Source organism: Protomyctophum parallelum (genome assembly GCF_964188405.1).
Source record: "Protomyctophum parallelum genome assembly, chromosome: 1".
NCBI lineage: Eukaryota > Metazoa > Chordata > Actinopteri > Myctophiformes > Myctophidae > Protomyctophum > Protomyctophum parallelum.
Genome location: NC_139697.1, coordinates 32875664 through 32898030, shown reverse-complemented (window position 1 = coordinate 32898030; position 22367 = coordinate 32875664). Strand labels below are relative to the sequence as shown.

The window sequence follows — 22367 nt, the reverse complement described above, 5'->3', positions numbered from 1 at the left end:
ATACTTGCAGAAGTTTCCAAACACCCGGATGGTTTTATTGCTTTTCCGAACCACAAACAAACAAGCAAACAAAACAAAAATTCCCTTTTTGTGAGTGTCTGAGTTCATTGCAAATATTGCTTTTTTTTGGAGAGTAAATAAGCTCGTATAATAGACAATTGTGAAATTGCTGGAAGCACTTTTGTCAAATTGATCTCATACTACTAACTCGTTAAACTTTATTAAAGGTGCGGCTGCAAAGATTCCGGGCGGTTTTATAGAATATTTCCTTTTCCTCCTAAAACTTTAAAAGGCAGAATTGTCAATAATACGTAATGTTCATTGTTGATGCTATAGTTTCAGTAACGGCAGCAAACTCAGATTAGTTTATAGTTCATTGTGCATGTACTGTACATAAAATAAAGTCTAAAGACAGTCTATTTACATAAATAGTTTTCACTGATAATAATGGAAACATATAAACATCTAGACACATGCGTAACGTTTCATCATTTACAAAGGGCCAAAATCACATACTGTAGGATACAGGTCTGTAAAAAAAAAGATCTAAACAAAAATATCTATGAAAACAAAAAAACTGAAAACAAATAGAAGAGTAATCATTACTGTTTTGTTACTTTAATGCATGAATGTTTACCACCTCATGACCTTTTTTTCATGAATAATTGTTACATATTAATAACATAAACATTATTTTTCATGAATAATGTCCATACTGTAGCAAAATTATGAGCAACATTAATTCCACCCAGAATCTCATCTGAAAAATTATTCATATTACAACTTAAGTTCAAACTCTTTATGAAGCATGGGACTTTCCAACTTTCAAGAAAACCCACAGTCATTTGGCCCCAGGATATTATTAAAGCAACTTCATGAGAACACCTCCGGTAGGTGAAACCTTCCAAAGTTTGGTTCGGATTTTTCTCACAAATAGAGAGACCATAGAGTTACACAAACTCTGTTCACTTCATGGGGCCAGTCCAATGGCGGCTCTTCTACATAGACTTCTATTGAATGGGGACAACCGGAAGTATTGAATGGGGACAACCGGAAGTTTACGGAATGCATTGCAGTCTATGGGCTTGCACGAGTACATGAACCACGTGACCGGGCTGTTTTCTGCCCCCTCAATATCGCAACTCTTCTATTAGATGGCTCTGGTTGAGACCATGCTCCACTCTGCCATGTGACATCATCAGTGTGCCAGCCTATCAAAAGCTTGCGGGACGCACCATCATAGTTGCCACGGTAGCCATCAGACTCGGTCCCTTCCAGTAATACCACTTAATGCCATTGTAGCGAACCACGTTGGTAGAGGCAGGATAGTACATGCCGTTCAAATTGGATGGCCCACATGCTTCGAACCACCACCCTGTGAAGAGTGAACACACATCAGAGAGGTCATACACACAGTGTATACTGTATACTAAAGGGGTGGGCAAGATGGAGAGGGCCACTATAGTTCCACACTCACTCCAGAAGGCCACTATAGTTCCACACTCACTCCAGAAGTCCACTATAGTTCCACACTCACTCCAGAAGTCCACTATAGTTCCACACTCACTCCAGAGGGCCACTGTAGTTCCACACTCACTCCAGAGGGCCACTATAGTTCCACACTCACTCCAGAGGGCCACTTACATATACTGCCGTAGCAAAAATAGCCGATCTACAAGCTCATGTTAAAAACACGTCGCAGTGCAACACGTTTTGAGCTTGTAGATCTGCTATTTTTGCTATTTGAATTGAAATCCAGTTTTTTTTAATGCATTTAGTTATACTTATGTTAACTTTATGAACTTAAATTCAATACAATGGACATAAAACAACATCTGAAATCAATACTATATCAGTATTCATGATGGGCCGCCAGTTGCCCATTGATGGTATACTGTACCTCCGGATGCTATCTGAGCACACTTGCAGGTGCAGCGGTCGTTGTCTCTGTCCTTGGTGCTGAACTGGGTGCCAGTATGGGTGAGGCTACTGGTGCGGCCAGCTGTCCCACTGAAGCCATCAGCATGAAGGCTGGATTAGCAAGGGGGAAAAAAGGGAGCAATTCACCAAAAAGCGTTGAATGTTGGCCTCTCTATCCTCCAGTAAAACACCACACAAGCATTCCTCGTCTTCCCCTAATTAAAACCAAGCAGACTTCAAAGTTCAACTCACAATGTAAACGGCCATACCATTGTATCTATAACACAGATGCATCAGATGGTTCAACTGGGTTACTTTCTTAAAAGCAGCACATTTACTTTATTTTATTTGCGTAACCCTGGAGCATGTGTGCCTCGGTGTTGGTTTGAAGTGCAGCGGAGGAGAAGGTCAGCCCTGCCTGGCTGCCTGTCCTCTGCTGTCCTGTGGAGGAGGAGAAGGTCAACCCTGCCTGGCTGCCTGTCCTCTGCTGTCCTAACCCTGCCTGGCTGCCTGTCCTCTGCTGTCCTGTCAACTGGTCTAGTTAATGTTGGACTCTGCCCTGAGTTATGCGACCTCTTGCTTGCCCAGGGCATGCTTGTCTGCTGAGGAGCGTGTGAGGGATCACCAATCCTTCAAGTAGGGTTTGGGGAGAGCAGGGCCTCACAGCAAAGGGCAGTCTGGTTGACAGGACCGGAATCACATTGGTTAGCTCAACTAATGAATTTGGGAGTAGGGCGAGGATGATGTCTTTGTTGGAAGCCTGTATCCTAGGAGTGGTCTTAACTAGACTATAGACAAACTTTACTTTTTGTTTATGTAGAATGTTTGCCGAGGAGAAGTTATTTTATTATTATTTTTATAGCCAGTACTTTTCCCCCTTTTTCTTACCATGCTATCATTATGCTAATATCTGAATTCCCCTACTGGTTTCTCCTGGGACTGCATGGTCTTATAGGGGTGGTATTGAAACCACATGCCTTCTCCGACACACATGCAATCACTTGCCACCTCTTCTCACCTGCCAGTAAGTAGCCTCACCCAAGCTGACCCTGCATGGCCAACATTTAGAAGTTGCTGGTACAAAGACTGCCCCGTCGTATGGGTGCCGAGGAGACGGACTGAATGTCAGATATTGCACGCTGTGTTTGACGGGAAGGTGTGTCATTCTGTGCCGTGATTGGCTGAGCATCGCGTATAACGGGTGTGCCACAGAGGGGGGCACTGAAAGACTTCAGTGCACTGTGCTTACACATGTTGCGACCTTCGGTCGCAACATGTGTAAGCACAATGCAAGGAATGAATGCATTCGCCATGTATCCGATGTTTATGGCTCCAGGAAAATCCGTGTTGAGGTTCTTAATCCACTGTTTTTCATTAAAATGTCTTTGTCCTACTGTCCAGTTGGGATTGTGTTGAAGTCCAGCGCCCTTTAGAGCTTCAATGCCGTGAGCATCGCGTATAACGGGTGTGCCACAGAGGGAGGGGGGGGGGGGGGGGGGGGGGTGGAGAGCGCAAACTCAAGTAGGTTTTACCAAAGACTGGACAGAGGACAGGACACATAGGAGGCCTTATGTTTCATCAGTTTCAATTGAAACAGGCCTCCAGCCTCTAGGAGGTCTCCACCCTCTAGGGGGCCTCGGGCCCCCTCACCCTTGCACCGAGGCCCCTCTCTCTCGCTCACTCACTGCCTCTCTCTCTTCCACGCTGTTAAGTTACACCTATTTCCTGTTAATAACCTGGGTAAAATGTGTGGCATTGGGATGTAAAGGGGAGACACTTTATTGTGAAGGGACGACAGGATGAGGAGAGTTGTTGTTGCTGGCGTAATTGTCAAGAGAGGGAGGGCGGGGGGGGGGGGGGTGATATGGGGGCCTCATATTTGGTCTTGAAACGGGCCTCCAGATCCCTAAGGCCGCCCCTGACAGGACATATTGCTGTACAAATACTGTGGGTGCTCATATCCCTAAACGGGTATGGACTAGTTATTAGCAATTGGAGATTTATGGGATAAATTGGCTTGTCAGTGATAACAATGAATGGATATAGAAATGTTTTGTCTGAAGACCACCCGCTTGCAGCGTTGTGAGAACGTCAGCAGCAGCTGAAGAAGGTGTTATACTGTGACTTGATAGTGGTTTAACACCATACTGTAGGCATCCGTCCAGGAAACCCCAAGCGGAACGATAGAGATCAGGCCAGCATTCGCAGCATGCTAATAAAACTAGCACAATAAAGCACATACTCAAATAGTTATGACAACACACCAGCACAGTGGTTGTTGGCTACAGGGGTTGATGACACCCATTCAGGTGCGCTGCCACCCACACTGCATATCCCGCAGGGATCTATAGGGAAGCTAAAGTGCAGTTTTACATTGCTTGGATCTTATTGAACAAGATGAAGGTAAATCAGATAAATTAACTGGGATCATGGAACAAATTAACATGTTTCATGACATAATGTTATTGCATGAAACATGAGTGGAAAACAATAGCATTTCAATTAAATCTAACCACTGGCTCTCAAAGTGGAGTCTGGGGACCGCCAGGGGTCCTGGAAGGTGTTCCAGGGGGTCCCCTGCAATAATTTGGAACAGTTAAACCTCTTAACCACTAATCCTATTTTGTACTTCGGCTATTTTTTGTTTAGATTTAGAATAATTTAGACTTTTTTTTTTTTTTTAACAAATCTGCCGTCTGCGGCACAACGTTTGTAAATGGGGTTCTGCAGCCAAATACATGCATGTATCAATTTGCTGGTCCTTGACATAGAAACGTTTGAGAACCACTGATTTAAACCATCCTGCAGTATGTTTGTACTATTTTGTGAAGGCCATGGCTTCAGCTTGCACACCTAATCTTGTTAGCAATCGCAAAGTTACTGTAGAGTATTTTTTTTTGCTTGAGTTGTCAGTTTCCTGGCACGGCCAGGCGCTGCCAACTGCTCATGTTATCCAGCAGTGGACGGGGCTACCCTCTGGGATTTGCAGGGGCAGAGGTAGCCCTGGTGACGGATTGAAAAAGTGGCAGCCTGCCCTCCGCTGAGCTCATGAGTTGGAGTGACATCCTTAACAATAAGCCTAGCGGGTACTTTGCTTTTGTGTGCGCCGATAAGAAAGGATAGAAGGGGGTTTTAAGTGCAGATAATGCTTTTTTAATTTGTCATGGAACTTAGACTTTTATGCCCAAAGGGAAATCAAGATTCATTCATTGCAATTATGTCTCTCAAGGATTCCATGAAAATGTCTTGACTGAAGGAATGCCTCTTCAAAATGTTTCTAGACAGTATTCTGACATGTGAAAGGGTTTAATTTTAATTTGGAATGCAGGTTTTAAAATGCTTTAGGAAAATGGGAGAGCTGTGAAAGCTTTAAAGCCTAGTGCACACACACTGCAACAGGAAGTTAGAGACTTGAAACAACAAAGCATTATTTAATACACTATGCTGTTGACCAGATAATGCATACTGTAGCTGTGCATATATGCATACATATAATATAAAGCTGCAGTCAGTGTGTTGTATGTCGTATACCCGGGATTCAAACCTGCATGTAGAGATATTCAGACAGTCTTGCTTCAGGCAGTACTTACAATGGAAAAGTAGAGAGACCACTTCAGGTCACTTCAGAGATGTGATATATTGTATTAACATTCTCTTTCAGCTTTAACCACATACGGTATATATGCATTACCCATTAAATCTGGGAAAGCATCTGTGCAATTGTATTATTATTTTATACTTTGGCCATCAATGGGACACATTTTTTACTCAAATATTTGCTTCTGGTGGTCCCTGGAACAACATATTTTGAGATGGGGGGGGGATGGTCAGCGGCCAAATAGATTTTGGGGGACCTTCATCCCTGCCATGAAATGGTTTGAGCATACATTTTTCCACAAAACTGTTAGGATTTAGAAGGTATGCATATGTAGAATGGGTTATGCCTGCTGATATGTTACCTGTAGTTCTTGTCCTCTGCGTCTACGTGGAAGTGGTCGTAGTGCGAGTAGGCCTCATTGCCTTCTCCATCCTTGAGCTGAACGTGCAGACTGTAATCCTGGGAGCTGGTCAGCTTGTGGATAATATCGTTTCCCAGCCAGTGCTCCCCAGAGGGGTCTCCGAAGCCCTTTAAATAGGTAAACAGAGTATAGAAGCAAATGGGAATAAAGTAGGAAAGGGCTAAAGCGTTTTAGCAGGGGTCTGCCAAGCTCATTTGGAAGTAACTAGGAATCCTTCTCAGCATAAGTAGTCACGCACTGTGCAGTATGTCCACACTCTTTTTTTTTAAGTTGAAAAACCAGAACTCTATGTGCCCAAACCTTTTTTTACATGAACTGCGGTTGCATATAACACGGCAAGAATTCATTTTCACTCATTGTAGACTAGGCAAGATATAATAAGCACAGACTGAACTGTCCAAGGACATGCTAATAATAATACTATTATAGTACTGCATTTCAAAGGTGTAATTCAATGGTTTCCCTCTTTTAAAATGGGCTTTGTGGTAAAATTAAACATAATATAATGCTTGTGAAAAGAATAATGTCAAAGGGATATAATATGATAATGTTTTAGTCCAAAGGGAAGGTTAAACTATATTAACAGGTGGACGTTAGAGTAATATTAAAAGTGATCTCACAAAGGTGGAGAGAGTGTGCACAGGGTGTGATTACTTTGACAGACAGAGATCATAGTAGGAATGAATAATGCACCCGAGGGGAGAATGACATCACATTAGATTTTATTTCTATTCAAGGAGATGGGGAAGTCACAAACTAAGTTAGTTTTCTTTGAGGTCCAAAACGTCCTGTATGAAGAACAAAGTGACCCATCCCAGGCACAAGGTTACATGCCATATGAAAGCAGATGAATATTATAAAAGAACTGAGGGAAATGTTGGCTGCTTGTCATATTTCTCGGGATTCGTGCTTGCAACCTCCTTTGCCAACACGAGAAGTCTCGGGTTTGTTTAAAAAAAAAAACTTTGAAGGTCACCGCCAAATCAGCAAGTGAGGAAGATACAATCTGGTCGTTCTCAGATTTCAGTGCGAGCAGCACAATATGTTTCTGGAGCACATGGATGCATATTGCATCTAATTAATAAAGAATATTCTGTCTCGACACCAATGCATCTGCATAACTCTGAAGTTACAGTAGCGTCGAGCTGCGACATTATTGTATTTGCGCCAATTAAGGACTTGATTGCATCTGGGCCCTCCCAAATGATATCAATAAACATGTGGGCCCTATAGTAGCTGATTACTCCTAATCAAATGTGAATAATTGAAAGCATGCATTCAGAAGATATTGTTGATGCCATTTTGTTCAAACAGATGGGTAGATTCTCTCTGCCCCTTTCTTTTTCACTCAGCAATGTACAGGGACCATGTTTGTTATTGCTCTTAAAGTGAAAGCAAATATACGAAAACATGTTTTTATTTTTTCTCTTTTCCTTTTCTTTTTGCAGCATTCATCACTGCTGTCTTCCACCAGTGGGTGGAAGACATGATAAACAATGAACAAAGATTAGTAGAATATAAAGTGTGGTCGGGTCAGTGAAGCACATCAGTACACACTTTATCTGCCATCTACAGGGGCCCCCACACTCCCACGCTCCAGCAGGGGCCAAATATTTATCATTCTCTTGTGACAATATTGTTCTTGAGAGACTTTTGAGGGGGGAGGGGGTGAGCTCTCTTTTTCTTTTGGTCTCTCCTTTAGCTAGTGTCTCTCTCACTGTCACACTTTGCTTTTACAGTAACTTTTTTTACTGCAACATAAACTCACACTACGACGCATTGTCAGCTTTTAGATCTGGAGACCACATCACACTAAGTTCAAACTTGCCTAGTTATTGTTTAAATGCCTTTTAAGTTAAGCCATGTAAGCTATAACTATAGGCTACGTTTGAATTTAGTATGAGGTGGTGCAACTGGCTCCTGAAGAATTGTGAAGAAGTTGTGAAGAAGAAATATCGACAAATTGTGGTAAAACTTTTATTAAAAAACGCGGACGCCAGGGTCAAAACGGTTAATGACCCAGCCCAGCATGTGGCAATGTGTTTGTTTCTAAACGAGGATCATGATTTTAATGAGGGCAAAGTGTGATGTTATAAAAAAAAAAAAAAACATTATCTATAATGAAGACCAGAACAACAGGAAGGTTTGAAAACATATTTGTACGACATTGGCACCGATTTCTAGTCTCCTGTGGCCAACCGTATTATGTCCAGGCAGTGCTCATTGCCCACGGCTATAGTCCTTGGAACCGTTTCGTAACCTCATCGACCCATTTTCCTGAGCAGAATTTAATGACGGATTAAAAGAAAGTGTTATGTGAGTGATTGAAGAGTGTGTGCGCGCACGTGCATGCGTCTGTGTGTTTATGGACATGCAGGCTGTATGGGCGTGTGGTAGTAGGCTATCGAGAGGGAGCAGGTGCAATAACACGGGGGGTAGAGGAGAACAAACGGACGGTCCAAATGAAACAGCCACAGGTCACCTGGGATCAGGGGGCTGGCCACGATCCCACGTCTCTCTGTGCCAAACCACCCCGTGGACAGAGATTGAAACCTCCTGCCCAGCGTCACTTAAGTACACAGCAGTGTAGTTCCTTTAGGTCAAGGACCCCCAAATGTATTTGCTAGGAACCACCATGTAGTTCACAACTCAGCCCATCGCAACACGTTGTGAGCTTATGGATTGTTTATTTTCAAATAGCCGATTAACTCATTTGGCCTGGGGACCCCCTGGAATCCACTCATGGACCCCCTGGGGGTTCTTTCCCAGCCCCCACTTTGATAAGCACTGACTTGCAGCGCGCACACACACACACACACACACACACACACACACACACACACACACCCCCCCCATCCTCCTGAGGTGATGCTCGGCGGCGTTCAGCCCGACCTACCATCTTGTAGTCCCTCCAGCCGCGATGGAAATCCACCGAGCCATTTCTGCGATGCTGCAGCACTGTCCAGCCCCCGCCTTTGGTCTTCATATCGCAGAACACCTGCAGATGACGTACAATTATTATTAATTGTGCTGCACTTCAATCCCGTGAATTGAGTTTGTAACTGAAACCGCATTGTCAGTAAAATCCTAAATGTTAATTTCATTCTGAGGGTGTAAAATGGACCCACACTGACAATAAGGGTCAATTTCTTACTAATTCACACACTTTTTGGGGAAGTGTGAGAGAATAACCCAGAGGAGAAGTACACACTTTTTTTTGTACTTTATACTGTACTTCTACTCCACTGCATCTCAAAGGCAAATAATTGTAGTGTTTTTTTACTATAATTATTTGAGAACTTGAGTTACTAGTTACTTAGAGATATAACCATATACTTCTAGCTCACAACGCGTCACTTTGCAAGCTTGTAGATAGCTCACAACACTCTAGTCTACAAGCCATAGGTTGTAGAGCAATTTTCAAAAGATGTTTATACAGTTTCAAAAGAAACGAGACATTCAGCACAATGAGTATTACTTTAAGTATATTTTGATACCAATACTTTTGGGCTTTTAACTCAACTACATTTGGAATACAGAACTTGTACTTATAACACACTTGCGAGTAAAAACACGATGATATGACCCAGGTGGGGTGGAAAAACGATGTCAGTACACAGTGCTATGAGGGAGATGGAGACGTCTGCAGGCTTTAGTTACAGGCAGTGTTTTTGTTCTTACTTGACCGTGCATTTGCCAAATGTAGACATCTTTGCAAGGACAAACAGTGTAATGAATTACACCCACTCATCTCGTGACAGGAATTGAAATGTATACTCGTTAGGGGAACAGCTTTTTGACAGCTCAGTCTCTCAGGATTCACATGTAACCCTTAACTCCACAGTGGATGAATGACTGGTTCCAGTGGGTGGTAAGATTAGATGGCGTTTTGTTACTGTGAACCCCTATGATCTTGGAAACACTGTGCAGTCTTAACACTTTCTGGCCACAGAGTTAGTTTTTATTGGTGTTTTTTAATTCTTCCCATGCAGTGCGGGCAGCTCAAATAAATCAGCTTTGTGAGCAACAATCCCTATTCTGAAGTGGTTATTGTAAAACACTCAATTTTATTCATTTATGCACTTCGCTGTCAAATTGAAACTACATAAGGCCGACCACAAAGAAGACATTTGCATGATCATTTGTCAATGCTCAAGGTCGATTTGGGGGGGGGGGGGGGGGCAACATTGTTTTAACCCTATACTTTTTTCAGAAGATATCTGGACAAATTTGCCGAAATACGGACGACTTCACCACTTTTCAACCTATGTTCATGAGAATGTAAAGTGCTTTATACGTAAATAAAATGCATTGTTATTATTTATTATTATTATTATTACAGGTAGCCATGCCCGAGAGAACGATATTTGATTAATTTGCCTTTATCTGGAGTTTAAAAAATATATTCTGTTGATTTTAGCATTGTTGTTAGCCCCCGCTAGCCTCCATGGAAGAAACAGGCAAAATCTGTATTGTCCTTTCAGTCCATGCAGACTATACTAACACAATGGCTCATAATGCACTCAAAATGCAAGGAGATAATTGGTCCTCACTAATGTTCATGATAAAATAGCACTTTTTTGTCTGTGTCTCATAGGATGGCTGTGGGCAGTTCAGAAACCCCTTCTTCCAGTGACATCATCGATGGGGAATCCAAGCTAATATAGAAACTGCAGGCTTTCTATTCCTGAAAAGTTACAATGCAATAATTGAAGCCATCGTTCTCACGATAATAACAATCTAAACATTTACAGTATATATTTTTAATATATATTTTTGAGTGGTGCAACCACTACTATAGACAGCTGTGTGTGGCTGTGTCCTTGGGTACCTGTGTCCGAGCACGAAAATAGCGTTATAGCGTTTGTTCACCACCAAGTGTCACTGTTGCACAGCCTAACACACAGACACACACAGGCCAGGGAGGAGGGCTAGTGCAGTACAATGCAATGCAGTGCAGTGCCACTCACTTCAGACAGGTCAGATTTTTTAAATATCTGCCTTACGATGATGTCACTGGAAGACGGGTTTCTGATCTGCCCACAGCCCTCCTATGAGACACAGACTGAGTAGAACAAATGTGGTTATTTTATCATAGACATTAGTGAGGACCAATTATATGAATATACTGTAGGTTGAAAAGTGGTGAGGTCGTCCTTTAATGTGGTTAACATAAACATTTAATTCGATTGCTATATAGTGATGATATTATTGTGGTGCATAATTCTGCGTATCCATATAGCGGTACATAAAGAAGTTATGTAAGTATAGTCTCTCATCTGCCTCATTCCATTGCCATTTATTCTAACCATAGCACCTCGATCATTTACATTTTATACTATACTTTTATACTTACTTCCTTGATCATTGAAAATGGTTGTGCAAAACATTTTTTACTCTTTGAATTATCAAACATAAATTATATCAAAGCATTTCATTTGGGGGGAAATATAGACTGTTTTATCTGACCCAATGATAAAACAAAGCTCCACCGGTCATATAAATAAATGCATGACCGGATATCAAAAGCTGAGTCATGCCGTCCTCCCCAGCAAATCCAACCCTGGATATTCTGACCGGCTTTCAAATCATCCACCCCTTCTCATCCTCACTGTCTAACTCACATCCTGGCTTGAGGCTCAGCTGCAGCGGAGACGATGCCTCATAGCTGACGGGTATTAGCTATAGGTATTGGTGTTTTTTTCTTATGTTTTTGGGTGCCTCCTAAAGGGACCTCTATTTTTTTCTACAGTTTTTCTCAACTGTGTTGTGCTGCAAAAGATTTATTTTTCCAGCCACTTCCCAGAATAGGACTTCTAGGTCAACATGGCTCAATGTTTGCTTTTTCCCCCTCAGAACATTGAGACAAATTTTGTTATGCTATGATTATTTTCTGGCACATTCTCTCAATGTCAGTGTTTCTTGAATGCAACAGACTCTGTGAATATATATATTAAAAATACGAGTCTCTGAAGATCCTTTCCCAAAAGTGTGATTTTGACCAGAACCATATTTAATTATCCAAATCCTTTTTCATTTTGGGGCCAATTCTATTCGAGTGAAATGTGTGAGTGTGTGAGTGTGAGTGTGAGTGTGTGCACATAAATACATTTACAAGCAGTAGCAGAGTACTTTTTTCATTAGTTTTACTTTACTATTTGTAAATCGATTCTTAGATCAATACACATACATATGGATAGCTACTGGACTAGCTACTGTATATAGGCTATGGACAAATGCTGTTTTCCAGTTAATTTCACTTATGGAAATGATATGCACGTTTCTCTTTTGATCACAGATGCATGGCCTATGTGGGCAAATCTGCATCCCGCATAAATATGAGAAAACCGCATGCTGCAGAGAAAGCAGGGCAATTTAAAACTGCCCCACTTGAATGCTACCACCCAGTTTGCCAGCCACAAAGGAATTACATGGCATAGATTGAAAGCACAGATGATTGTGGGTATAGTATAGAAGACGCATGCGGCATGCATCTATGGAAGCGTATTGGCCCCAGCTGGCAGGAAACACATGGCACCAGCGCCAAACACCTGGCTGCTTTTGCCCACAGGAAATGAGGAGGAAGATGATTGGGGGGAAAATAGAGGGGGCAGCAAGCTAGCAAACGAGTAATTAATAACAAAACTTTTTCCCCTATCAGACCAGCACCCATGCCAAGGTTGTTCGTTTTTAATCTACTGCAGAGAACTGCTGGTGTGGGCCATGGTTGAGTTAGCATGGCTCAGCTACTTCAGGTCAGGGCAGGGGGGGGGGGGGGGGGGGCTCTCAAGCTGTTCTGATTTAACATTCAACTGCACACTCAGTCACCAGGCAGCAGGCCTGCAGGGCACCGCGCTCCTGTTGCTTATTATTTCAGTGCTCCATACCCAAACATGACATTTACATCAACCTCTACGCCATAAAAGACCAATATAATGGCATTACACTGAAACTGTGTGTACCTTCCGCAGTGTATTGTTGCCCATGAGAGTGATCGAACCTCTGCGTGGCCGTATGCCGTTTGTTTAGTTTCTTAGTTAAGCCATACATTAACCGCTGACTCGAATAGTCGAGAAAATCAATCAGCCAGTGCAGCACAATGGGATAAAGAATCCTCACAATAAAAGTTCCCCATGTGAGGGTTGCCATGTCACACTCGATCCGTGTTTTATTTAGCAGAAAACGCTAATGGTTTCTGGAGACCTATTACCTTGACGGTCTGCGTGGAATTGGCCAGTCGTATGCTGTATATCCCATCCTCTGTCATCCCTGATCTCAGAATCTCGGCGCAATCCCGGAAACTGGTTGGCTCCTCTCTGGCAGTGATCTCTACAAAACACATTCAGATGGAATGTTTGGGATACTCACTTTATCGACTAAAACCGCTGACTGACATTAAAATCCCAGATTTATGAGGTTATTTATTTCCTTTATGGCTTTCAAGTTCAAGTTCTAGCAGTTTTATTTGACATTCAGCCATATAGAATACAGATTTAGAAAGAGGAAGATGTACATTTTCCCTGCACTTTTCCATAAGTTATATGTCTATATATATCTTTTGAGAATCACAGCTTGCAAAAACTATATAACTGACTGAATATACTAAAACGTATACATAACCATATATATATATGGCATATATATGGTAACATGTTCAAAAACATAGTCAATCTAAGCCCACAGCACGTTGCATCACTATGCGTTATCAGCTGGCAGATCGATGTAGTGTAGCCTACAGGACTTGAGTTGTGTTACCGTTGCAGTGGCTGACCATCGAGAGCAGCTGCTGAACGGTAGCAGAGAGCGTGGCCTGCTGCCTCTGGAGGAGGCTGCTGTTGAGGGTGGAGCTGCCCAGCTCGCCCTGGAGCTGGCTGACCAGCTGACTCTGCCTCTCCAGCACGTCTTGGATCTGCTGCTTCTCCGTCTGCAGGCGCTGCAGCTCCCTCCCGTACTGGCCCTCCAGCGCTAGCAACCTCTGCTCCAGACCACTGGCAAACACAGAGAGGCCGGAGAGATGAGTTAGTTACTTAGTTTATCTCGTCCATGGTTTAACACAGCAGTTGTATAGCCAGAATGTACAGAATAACGGTGAACAAGTTGCAATTGACCGAAAAGGAATGGGCTGAAGCCGAAGCTCATTGTGCCTACCTTATTAATATTTAAAGTAAATGGTAAATAAATGGTAAATGGTGCATTTATATAGCGCCTTTATCCAAGGCGCTTTACAGAGATTGTGCATTACATTCACCCATTCACACACACATTCATACACCGGCAGCGGAAACCATGCAAGGCACCAACTAGCACATCGGGAGCAATTAGGGGTTCAGTGTCTTGCTCAAGGACACTTCGACAGTAACTCTGGGGGAGCCCGGGTTCGAACTGGCAACCTTACGGTTACCATCCAGGCACTCTACCCCTGAGCCACCGCCGCCCCAAAGTAGTTGTTACATTAAAAAAAATCACACCCGTGTGAACTGAGTGGTTCTACTACACATTTATTGTTATAGTTACTGTACTCTAGAGTCTTTTTTTAATCATCTTGAAGTGCTTGGAAATTACGAACTACTTTGAGAACTACCGATTTTTTACCGGTATTTGTAAAATTAGCCTTTATTGCTAAGTCTACTTACAGGACATATTTCACATTGCATTCTCTCATACTTTGGATGAAAAACACAATTGTAAGGAATACATCCAGCCACACACACGCACGCCGCAGGCTGCACGAACTGATCCCAGGGCAGTACAAGACAACTCAATGTCCACTATAGTTTAACCAACTGATCCCAGTGCAGCCTAACATTACTAACTAAACTCCTGGTTAGAACACACTGACCCAGTCTCACACACACACGTGCACGCACGCACGCGCACACATACCGCGGTCATGCACACACACACGCACCGCGTTCATGCACGCACGCAGCATTGATGCTGCTACGTGCTAGGCAGTAGGCACTACACACACACACATGCGATACCGCACGCACGCAGCATTGATGTGTGTTGCTACGACGCAGAATTGTGTTGCTACGTGCTAGGCACTACACACACACACGCGATACGACGCAGCATTGTTGCTTCTCTGTATCGTTCCAGTTTCTTCTCTGTATCGTTCCAGTTTCTTCTCTGTATCCAGTCTCACACACGTACCGCCGTACGTGCGCAGCATTAATGTGTGCTAACGTTACGTTAATACACACACACACACACACGTGCGTGCACGCACGTGCACACATACCGCGTTTATTTATGCACACACGTGCACGCACACACGCACCACACGTGCGATACCGCGTTCATGCACGGCACTACACACACCAATTTCTTCCGTTCCAATTTCACGCATGCGCACACCACTCGTGCTTTCATGCACGGCACTACACACACCAATTTCTTCCGTTCCAAATTCACGCATGCGCACACCACTCGTGCTCATACACACAGGTACACGGACAGCACACACAGGTACACGGACATTGCTGGTTGTAGGAGTGGTTGCACCACTCAAAAATGGAAACAAAAGCAAAAAAAATGAAAACCAGGTCTCAACTTCAAAAGGATGCTGCACTTCTTACAAATGGTGGAAGTGGTGGGAGTTGGAAAATAACCCCCCTCCACCCCTCCACCCCCCACACACACACTAACTGCACCCTAATCCTGTTTTATCTTTATACTATGTATACCTTTCAGCCCTTCAAGTCAGGCAACTCCTCAATCAATCTTCGAAAGTACATTTCTAAACCTTCTGCATATAGGAAGCTGTCATCATTATTTTCCTTAAAGTATGTTTTTGAATGTCCATTTCTGCCAAGCAGCAAGCTACTGTATATATATAGGCTTTACTTATTACTGATTTACAATAGGACTTGTGAAAAGTAAGTGTGTGTGCGGGAGGGGTGGATTACGATTACTGTAGACATCTGCTTTATTTTCTGCTGAATTTCAGCTCTTCTGACATGCAGACTGCTAGGCGGAAGCTGTTGAGAACTGTATGAGCCAGCAGTGTGTCTCCAGAGAGACTGCTCCCTCGGTGGCATTGCCCCGGCTGTGATGAGGGATGAGTTATAGACTTCAGGCTGAGAGTCTCATCGGGCTAACGCCACAGAGACACCTGTACAGCAGCGATGTTCACAGATGGGCCTGAAAGCGAGCGCTCTCAATCACAGCCACGGGGCAACGATCTGACTGTGTGTGTGTATGTACGGGCGCACGTGCGTGAGTTGTGAGAGTGTTGCAAAAGGTCTGCAGCTTCAAATGAACGTCATAAATCCGTGCTGCATGATCGTTATGGCTCTGACTAATGAGTGCAATAGATATTTATTGAAACAATCCAACCATCCAGATTGAATGAGTTGCTTTTGCAGCCCTGCCCCTCCCTTCGTGCACACACTCACACACGTGCACACACATTCACCAATGCTAGTCAATCTCTCACTACACAAGCTTGCACTCTTCATGAGCCCAGGGAGAGAAAGTGTATTGTCGATTCACATAGATTCCCAAAGGCACACTTGATGAGGGTCTACTGTTGTTTAGATCTGTTTTGTTTTTTTCCGTTTGTTCTCTCACCCCGGGCGCAGAGGGAAAGGGTTGTCTATACTCTCATGATACAGCCAAAGACGGTTTGATTTGCTATAGGGCCAAGTTCAATACAGGACATTTGGATTGCATTACATCATGGGTGTTCAAACTGACACGCTAACAACCGTGTAATGTGGATCTATTGCAATTAGATTACCCCCCCCCCCCTCTCTCTCTCTCTCTCACTGCAGAGGAGCTGCTCTTGCTGCTGCAGTTCCTCCCCACTGGTGTTTTATTTAGTCACTGTCAGACAGCAGTGGTGTGAACTAAGTATATTTATTCAAGTACTTACTGTGCATAAGTGCACTTTTGAGGAATGTTTGCTTTAGTGGAGTGTTTCCAAATGTCTATACTTTCTACTCTACAAAGCAAATATAATATTTTTTAATCCACTACAATTACTTGTACACGTTTGTTACTCGTTGCTTTGTAGATTTAAATTATTATTACAAAAGACACATTAACCACAATCAGCCCTATATAACAAAGGCTATTTGAAACTAGCAGATCTACAAAGCTCACAACGTGTTGTAACGGCTTGGCTTAATGTTACGCTTTTTTTGGGGTGCCAGTTAGGCAAATGCCTAACACAGTTGGACCACTTTGGGGACAACTGCTTATTATTTGAAGCCAGCCTTACAATGGTTAAACAAGAATAAATATATATATATACACATGAACCTGTAAACCATAACCAGGGGGATAGGTTACCCGAAAAATTAACCTTCACTCAATGTAACAGAATTCAGTAATTCACAGACACAGTACAACTCAGTTTGCTTTGTTTGTATTGATGTTTCCAGCCCACACCCAAAATCCAGTCCAGTCTCCCAGGTACCACAGTATAGTGTCCACAATATTCACATCACTTCCACTGTTGTTCAATACGTGCATGGATCCACTTGTAGCTTCAGTTAGGAAACGCACCGCGCGGACTGTATGAAACTCGCGTACCGATCGCTCCTCTCCAGTCTCCTCTCCAGGCTACTCTCTCCCACAGGGCCGCGCCATCTTGGCTCTACGTACGAAGGGAACGTACGAGCGTTGGGGGCGTGTCGCTGCGCTGACGCTCGTCTGTGTGTGTACGGGACATGGACATGAATAATTGCGATGGTGTGTGCGTGCGTGCGATAGCCGATCGCTACAGTGTCATGGGGCGGCGGTGGCTCAGGGGTAGAGTGCCTGGATGGTAACCTTAAAGTTGCCAGTTCGAACCCGGGCTCCCCCAGAGTTACTGTCGAAGTGTCCTTGAGCAAGACACTGAACCTCTAATTGCTCCCGATGTGCTAGTTGGTGCCTTGCATGGTTTCCGCTGCCATCGGTGTATGAATGTGTGTGTGAATGGGTGAATGTAATGCACAATCTCTGTAAAGCGCCTTGGATAAAGGCGCTATATAAATGCACCATTTACCATTTACAGTGTCTCTTTCCCATTGTAAAATGGGACATTCTGCATAGAGTGCTTTTTAACACTAGGAAGTCGGAGCAGCCGTTCTGACCGAATTTGAGATTTAAACGTTTATTTTCTTAGCCCATGGAGACCAGAGAAAGTTCCCCTTGCATGACTTTGTCTAAATATTCGATTGGACTCTGGGTTTGCTGCATGGGGAAGAGAAGGTTTGATTCACTTCCGAGACTTGTATATAGATGGCCAATTTGCAGAATTCTGAGATTTGTGTGCAACCTATTACCTGCGACAATCTGACCGGTTTAGATATTTCCAGGTTAGACACTTTGTTAAAACCCACTCTCCAACATTCCCGCAGTTACCTATGCGGTCGGGTGTGGAGGTCTTTATGCCTGCAGCAAGCCTAGCTAGAGGTGTTGTTTCTTGTCTGATTGATTGATTGATTGAAATATTTATTAACAGTTTGTAGAATTTACAGTACATTTTAAGCACAAACTCAATACAAAGACTGTCAACTGTGAGTGGACGACCCAATTAAGCATTACACTTGTTTACAACAGGGTCCACATTGTTCAATTCATCAAAACATTTAAAGACATACAGACATTTAGAGACATACAAATAGACATTTCTATGTAGCTAAAGTACAGAACAGGAATTCATCATACTATGAGACTATCCCCCGCAGAGACCCGGGTTTGGATAAGATCAGGGCAGGCTGGGAGGCCGAATTGGAGATCGCATTTTCAGATGAGTGGAAGCAGGCAACGAAGAGGGTTAATTATTCCTCTTCCTGTGCTAGGCTTAGCCTCATTCAGTTTAAAGTTCTCCACAGAACTCATTACAGTAAAGCAAGGTTATCTAAAATATATCCGGGCATGACGGATAGTTGCGATAGATGTTCACAATCACCAGGGAATCTGTCCCACATGTTCTGGTCATGCCCCAAATTGATCCCATTCTGAATAATTACATTTGGACATCTTTTTTCCAATTATTATTTTTTGCTCGGCAGCGGCGATATGCTTTTTCTGTGAAAACTAACATTTCTATAGTTGGAAGCGTTTCACAGCCTTTACAGAATGGGCAGTGGTAGTCACTCACAGCATGCCCTCAAAGTGCTTATTTATCTTGTGCCTGACCTTCTTGATCGCGTATGTCCAGATCATGCCGATTGCCCTTTATAAGACGTGTTCATTTATTTACATGCCAGGGTCCATGTGTCATGAACATGAAGGACGAAGGGCCATAGGGCCAAAACACGGGGCCAGATCTGTAACAGGTGTCGGCAGAGAGCTGCGGCCGTCACACTTGGTAGCACAGATGGATGGAATGAATAACAACCCAGATAGGGAGGTATGGGGAGAGAAAACAAGTGCTTCCTTCACGCCGCCCGCCTGCCTGTCCTTAACCCCTGCATTTGCAACTGGCCCCGGCTTGACCTTGCGTTCTTAGAGAGAGGAATGGCGAAACCACTCCATCACACGTCCACCCCCTTTACCCCCACTCGTCCCCCCGCACATGCATGTACACATGCATGCACTCGCACACACAAACACGCAGGATATATGACCATTAAGAGCACTCGCTCCCTGTGGTTCCTGTCCATGGAGCAGGGTAAGACATGTTATTACAGTTGGTTCGTCTAATTTACTGTATAAAGGACAATATTAATAACGGTAATAAAACTGTTCAACATGGACTTTTTTTTCTCCACTTAGGCACTTAAGACGTATATCTGGAAATGGCAAAGCACTTGGAATATTGTTTCTATAATCTATACCAGGGTAGCGTTTACCTGTTTTTGTCATTGAGGCGTGAGATCTCCTGGGTCTGCTGGAGAATGTGTTTCTCCAAGCGGTTGGTGGACAGCGAGTACTCAAGAAGCTGGATTTCCAGGCGACTCGTTTGGTTCAACACCTACAGTTTAGATTGATAGAAGGGTGGTTAGTCAGTGTTTAGATACACATTGAATCGTGTGGGAATGGTCCAGTATGTATTGTTGTCTTTTTGTCATCGATCACATCACAGTTACTCTGTGACGTAGCCAAATCACACCTCCACCGACCCAGAGCCATGGAAAGGAGAGTTCTGCCAGTGAGGGGGTTTCAACAGCCCGGTCACGTGGTTCATGTAACTTGTTAGTCACTCTTATGCCCATAGACTCCAAAGCATTCCTAAACTTCCGGTTCAGGCCACTGTCACTCTTCACCAATAGAAGTCTATGTAGTGGCAACATCTTATTCAACGACAACAAAATACGTTTTTGGTCTGAGAGGCTAATGTCGTCAAATGGTGGTCCGTGGCTCAAATGCCGAATAAATAATGGGCCTTGACATGAAAAGGGTTGAAAACCACTGTACTATAGCATGGAGAGGACGGCCATGACGACTCGTAGCTCCTCTCCTATGTCACTGGCAACTCCTGGCGTTGGCACAGGTCCAGGAGTGGGTTCTTTTTAGTGGGCAGAGTGATAACAGTGACGTCCGCTTTTGGCGCAGTAAACAGTAATGTCCGGAGTGACGTGACAGGCTCAGCTGTTTACGCTCAGCCTGATCAGTAACATCAGGGACTCTTGGACTTTAACTTGTTGCAGAATTGCTTTTGTGCTAAATGTTACCGCACGCCACGGCAATTTCAAATGACTGCACGGAGCAGAGATACGTTAGCCTGGCTAATAAGCCATACTCGTATCACACAGCCGCAGGCAATTGTTTTTTTGCCAATGGCAGATTCGCGTCTGGCTTATTAGTAGGGCTGGGCGATATGACAAAATCTCATATCACGATATAGAATTTATTTTATCACGATAACGATATACTCACGATATAGCATATTTTTTACGATACCTATTTTTTTTATCTAAAAGAATTGATTTTTGTTCAGGTCGAGTACTTTACTGTACTTGGGCTGTACTGTACTGTACTGTACTGTACTGTACTGTACTGTACTGTACTGTACAAGCTCTCCTCCCTGGCCTCTGTCTGTGTTAGGCTGCACAACAGTGACACTTGGTGGTGACAATAGTTATGCTATTTCCGTGCTCGGATACAGGGACAGGGACACACATAGCTGTCTATAATGGTTGCACCACTCAAAAAACAATTAAATTCACATTATCCAGTCTAATTATATGAATATAATACTGATGCCCTTCCCATGCACAGACAGGCCCAAAGCAAGTACAAAAATATTACAAAATAAAATGTATATAATAATAATTAGAGGCTGAACTCAATTGTTCAGCCTCTGTAGACATTTTTAAAGCACAGCTCAAGACCCACTTCTACAACATTGCTTTTAATTGATCTTTTATTTTTTGTTATTCATGTCCTCACTGTATTGCATTACTGCAATGTAGTTGCCTTGCTTTTCTTTTTTTCTCCATTGCTCTGTAAAGCACTTTGAGAGCTGCATTTCATGTAATGAAAGGTGCTATACAAATAAAGTTTTATTAGTATTATTAATAATAATTATTATTATTATGACAATTAGAAGAAAAAAGAAAGAAATAAGACGTTGCCATTCAGAGCAGACACAGAAGTACAGGCCTGTGTCTGCATTAAATTGGCTTAAGGAAAAAATAAATATCTCATGTCACAGTTTGTCACTACAGTTGTTTCAGTTCATTTAAGCTCTGTATAGGGAATCAACATGTTCTGTTGTAGTTATAGTTTAGTTTGTTAAAGACGTTGGGCATCTTAACGATGTTTAATTGACTACAGGCGATAGAGTGAGAGAGAACGCGATCTTGTCGTCAACTCTCCATGCCCAGCTGGGAGTCTGGGACGAGTGGGGCTTTTTCTTTTCCTTTTTTTTGATGATCACAACAAAGTCAGCGTCTTGTGTTGTTGTTGTTGGAAGCTGTTGCTGAATTAAGGACTTTTCAAATGGAATAATTTATTTGGAACAATAAAACAAGGCAGACACGCAACAGGAGGACTGCACAGGTAAGAGGAACGTCTTGGAAGAAGTTTGCAGTGCACCCGACGACGGACAAGCTTATTGTTCAACTGTGTAAAACATGCGTGGCTCACGCAATTTATCAATTTGACCCAACATGAAACCTGCATTTATAACAGTGAATGACCGGTTACTTTAGGGCGCGTTCGGAAATAGCGCACTATAGGCGCACTGTGCAATGCAAACTGATAGATGAGTTCGCTCCGGTGTGGTATTTCCGAACGTGCTCTGAATCTCGTCAGCCATCATCTCCCTTCATGTAATCAAAACCACTTCCATATCCATACAATGGAAGACGTTGCCACCTCGGCTTGTGTTGTGGTCGTGTTGGCCTTAGAGTATATAATAGAGAAGACATCCGAAAGGTGTTGGCTCACTGTTTTCAGTGCGCGCGGTGGGCTGCTGGACATGCCGTATATAAGCGCTGTGACGTAAAATACTGCCGTAAAGCGAAACGGCGATATAAGCGA

General features: G+C 43.2%; 1 protein-coding gene across 1 annotated transcript in view; it reads right to left on the bottom strand.

Annotated features, from left to right (window-relative positions):
• Window positions 1-30: 30 nt before the first annotated feature.
• angpt2b (angiopoietin 2b) overlaps window positions 31-22367 on the bottom strand; it is a 32211-nt gene continuing 9874 nt past the window's right edge. Inside the window, exons 3-9 of the mRNA XM_083783760.1 lie at window positions 19733-19854; window positions 13695-13927; window positions 13150-13268; window positions 8836-8937; window positions 5880-6046; window positions 1901-2031; window positions 31-1375 (exon numbers count right to left, since the gene is read on the bottom strand). Coding sequence (XP_083639886.1) covers window positions 1215-1375; window positions 1901-2031; window positions 5880-6046; window positions 8836-8937; window positions 13150-13268; window positions 13695-13927; window positions 19733-19854 — 1035 coding nt within the window. The 3' untranslated portion in view covers window positions 31-1214. The remainder of the gene's footprint in view (window positions 1376-1900; window positions 2032-5879; window positions 6047-8835; window positions 8938-13149; window positions 13269-13694; window positions 13928-19732; window positions 19855-22367) is intronic.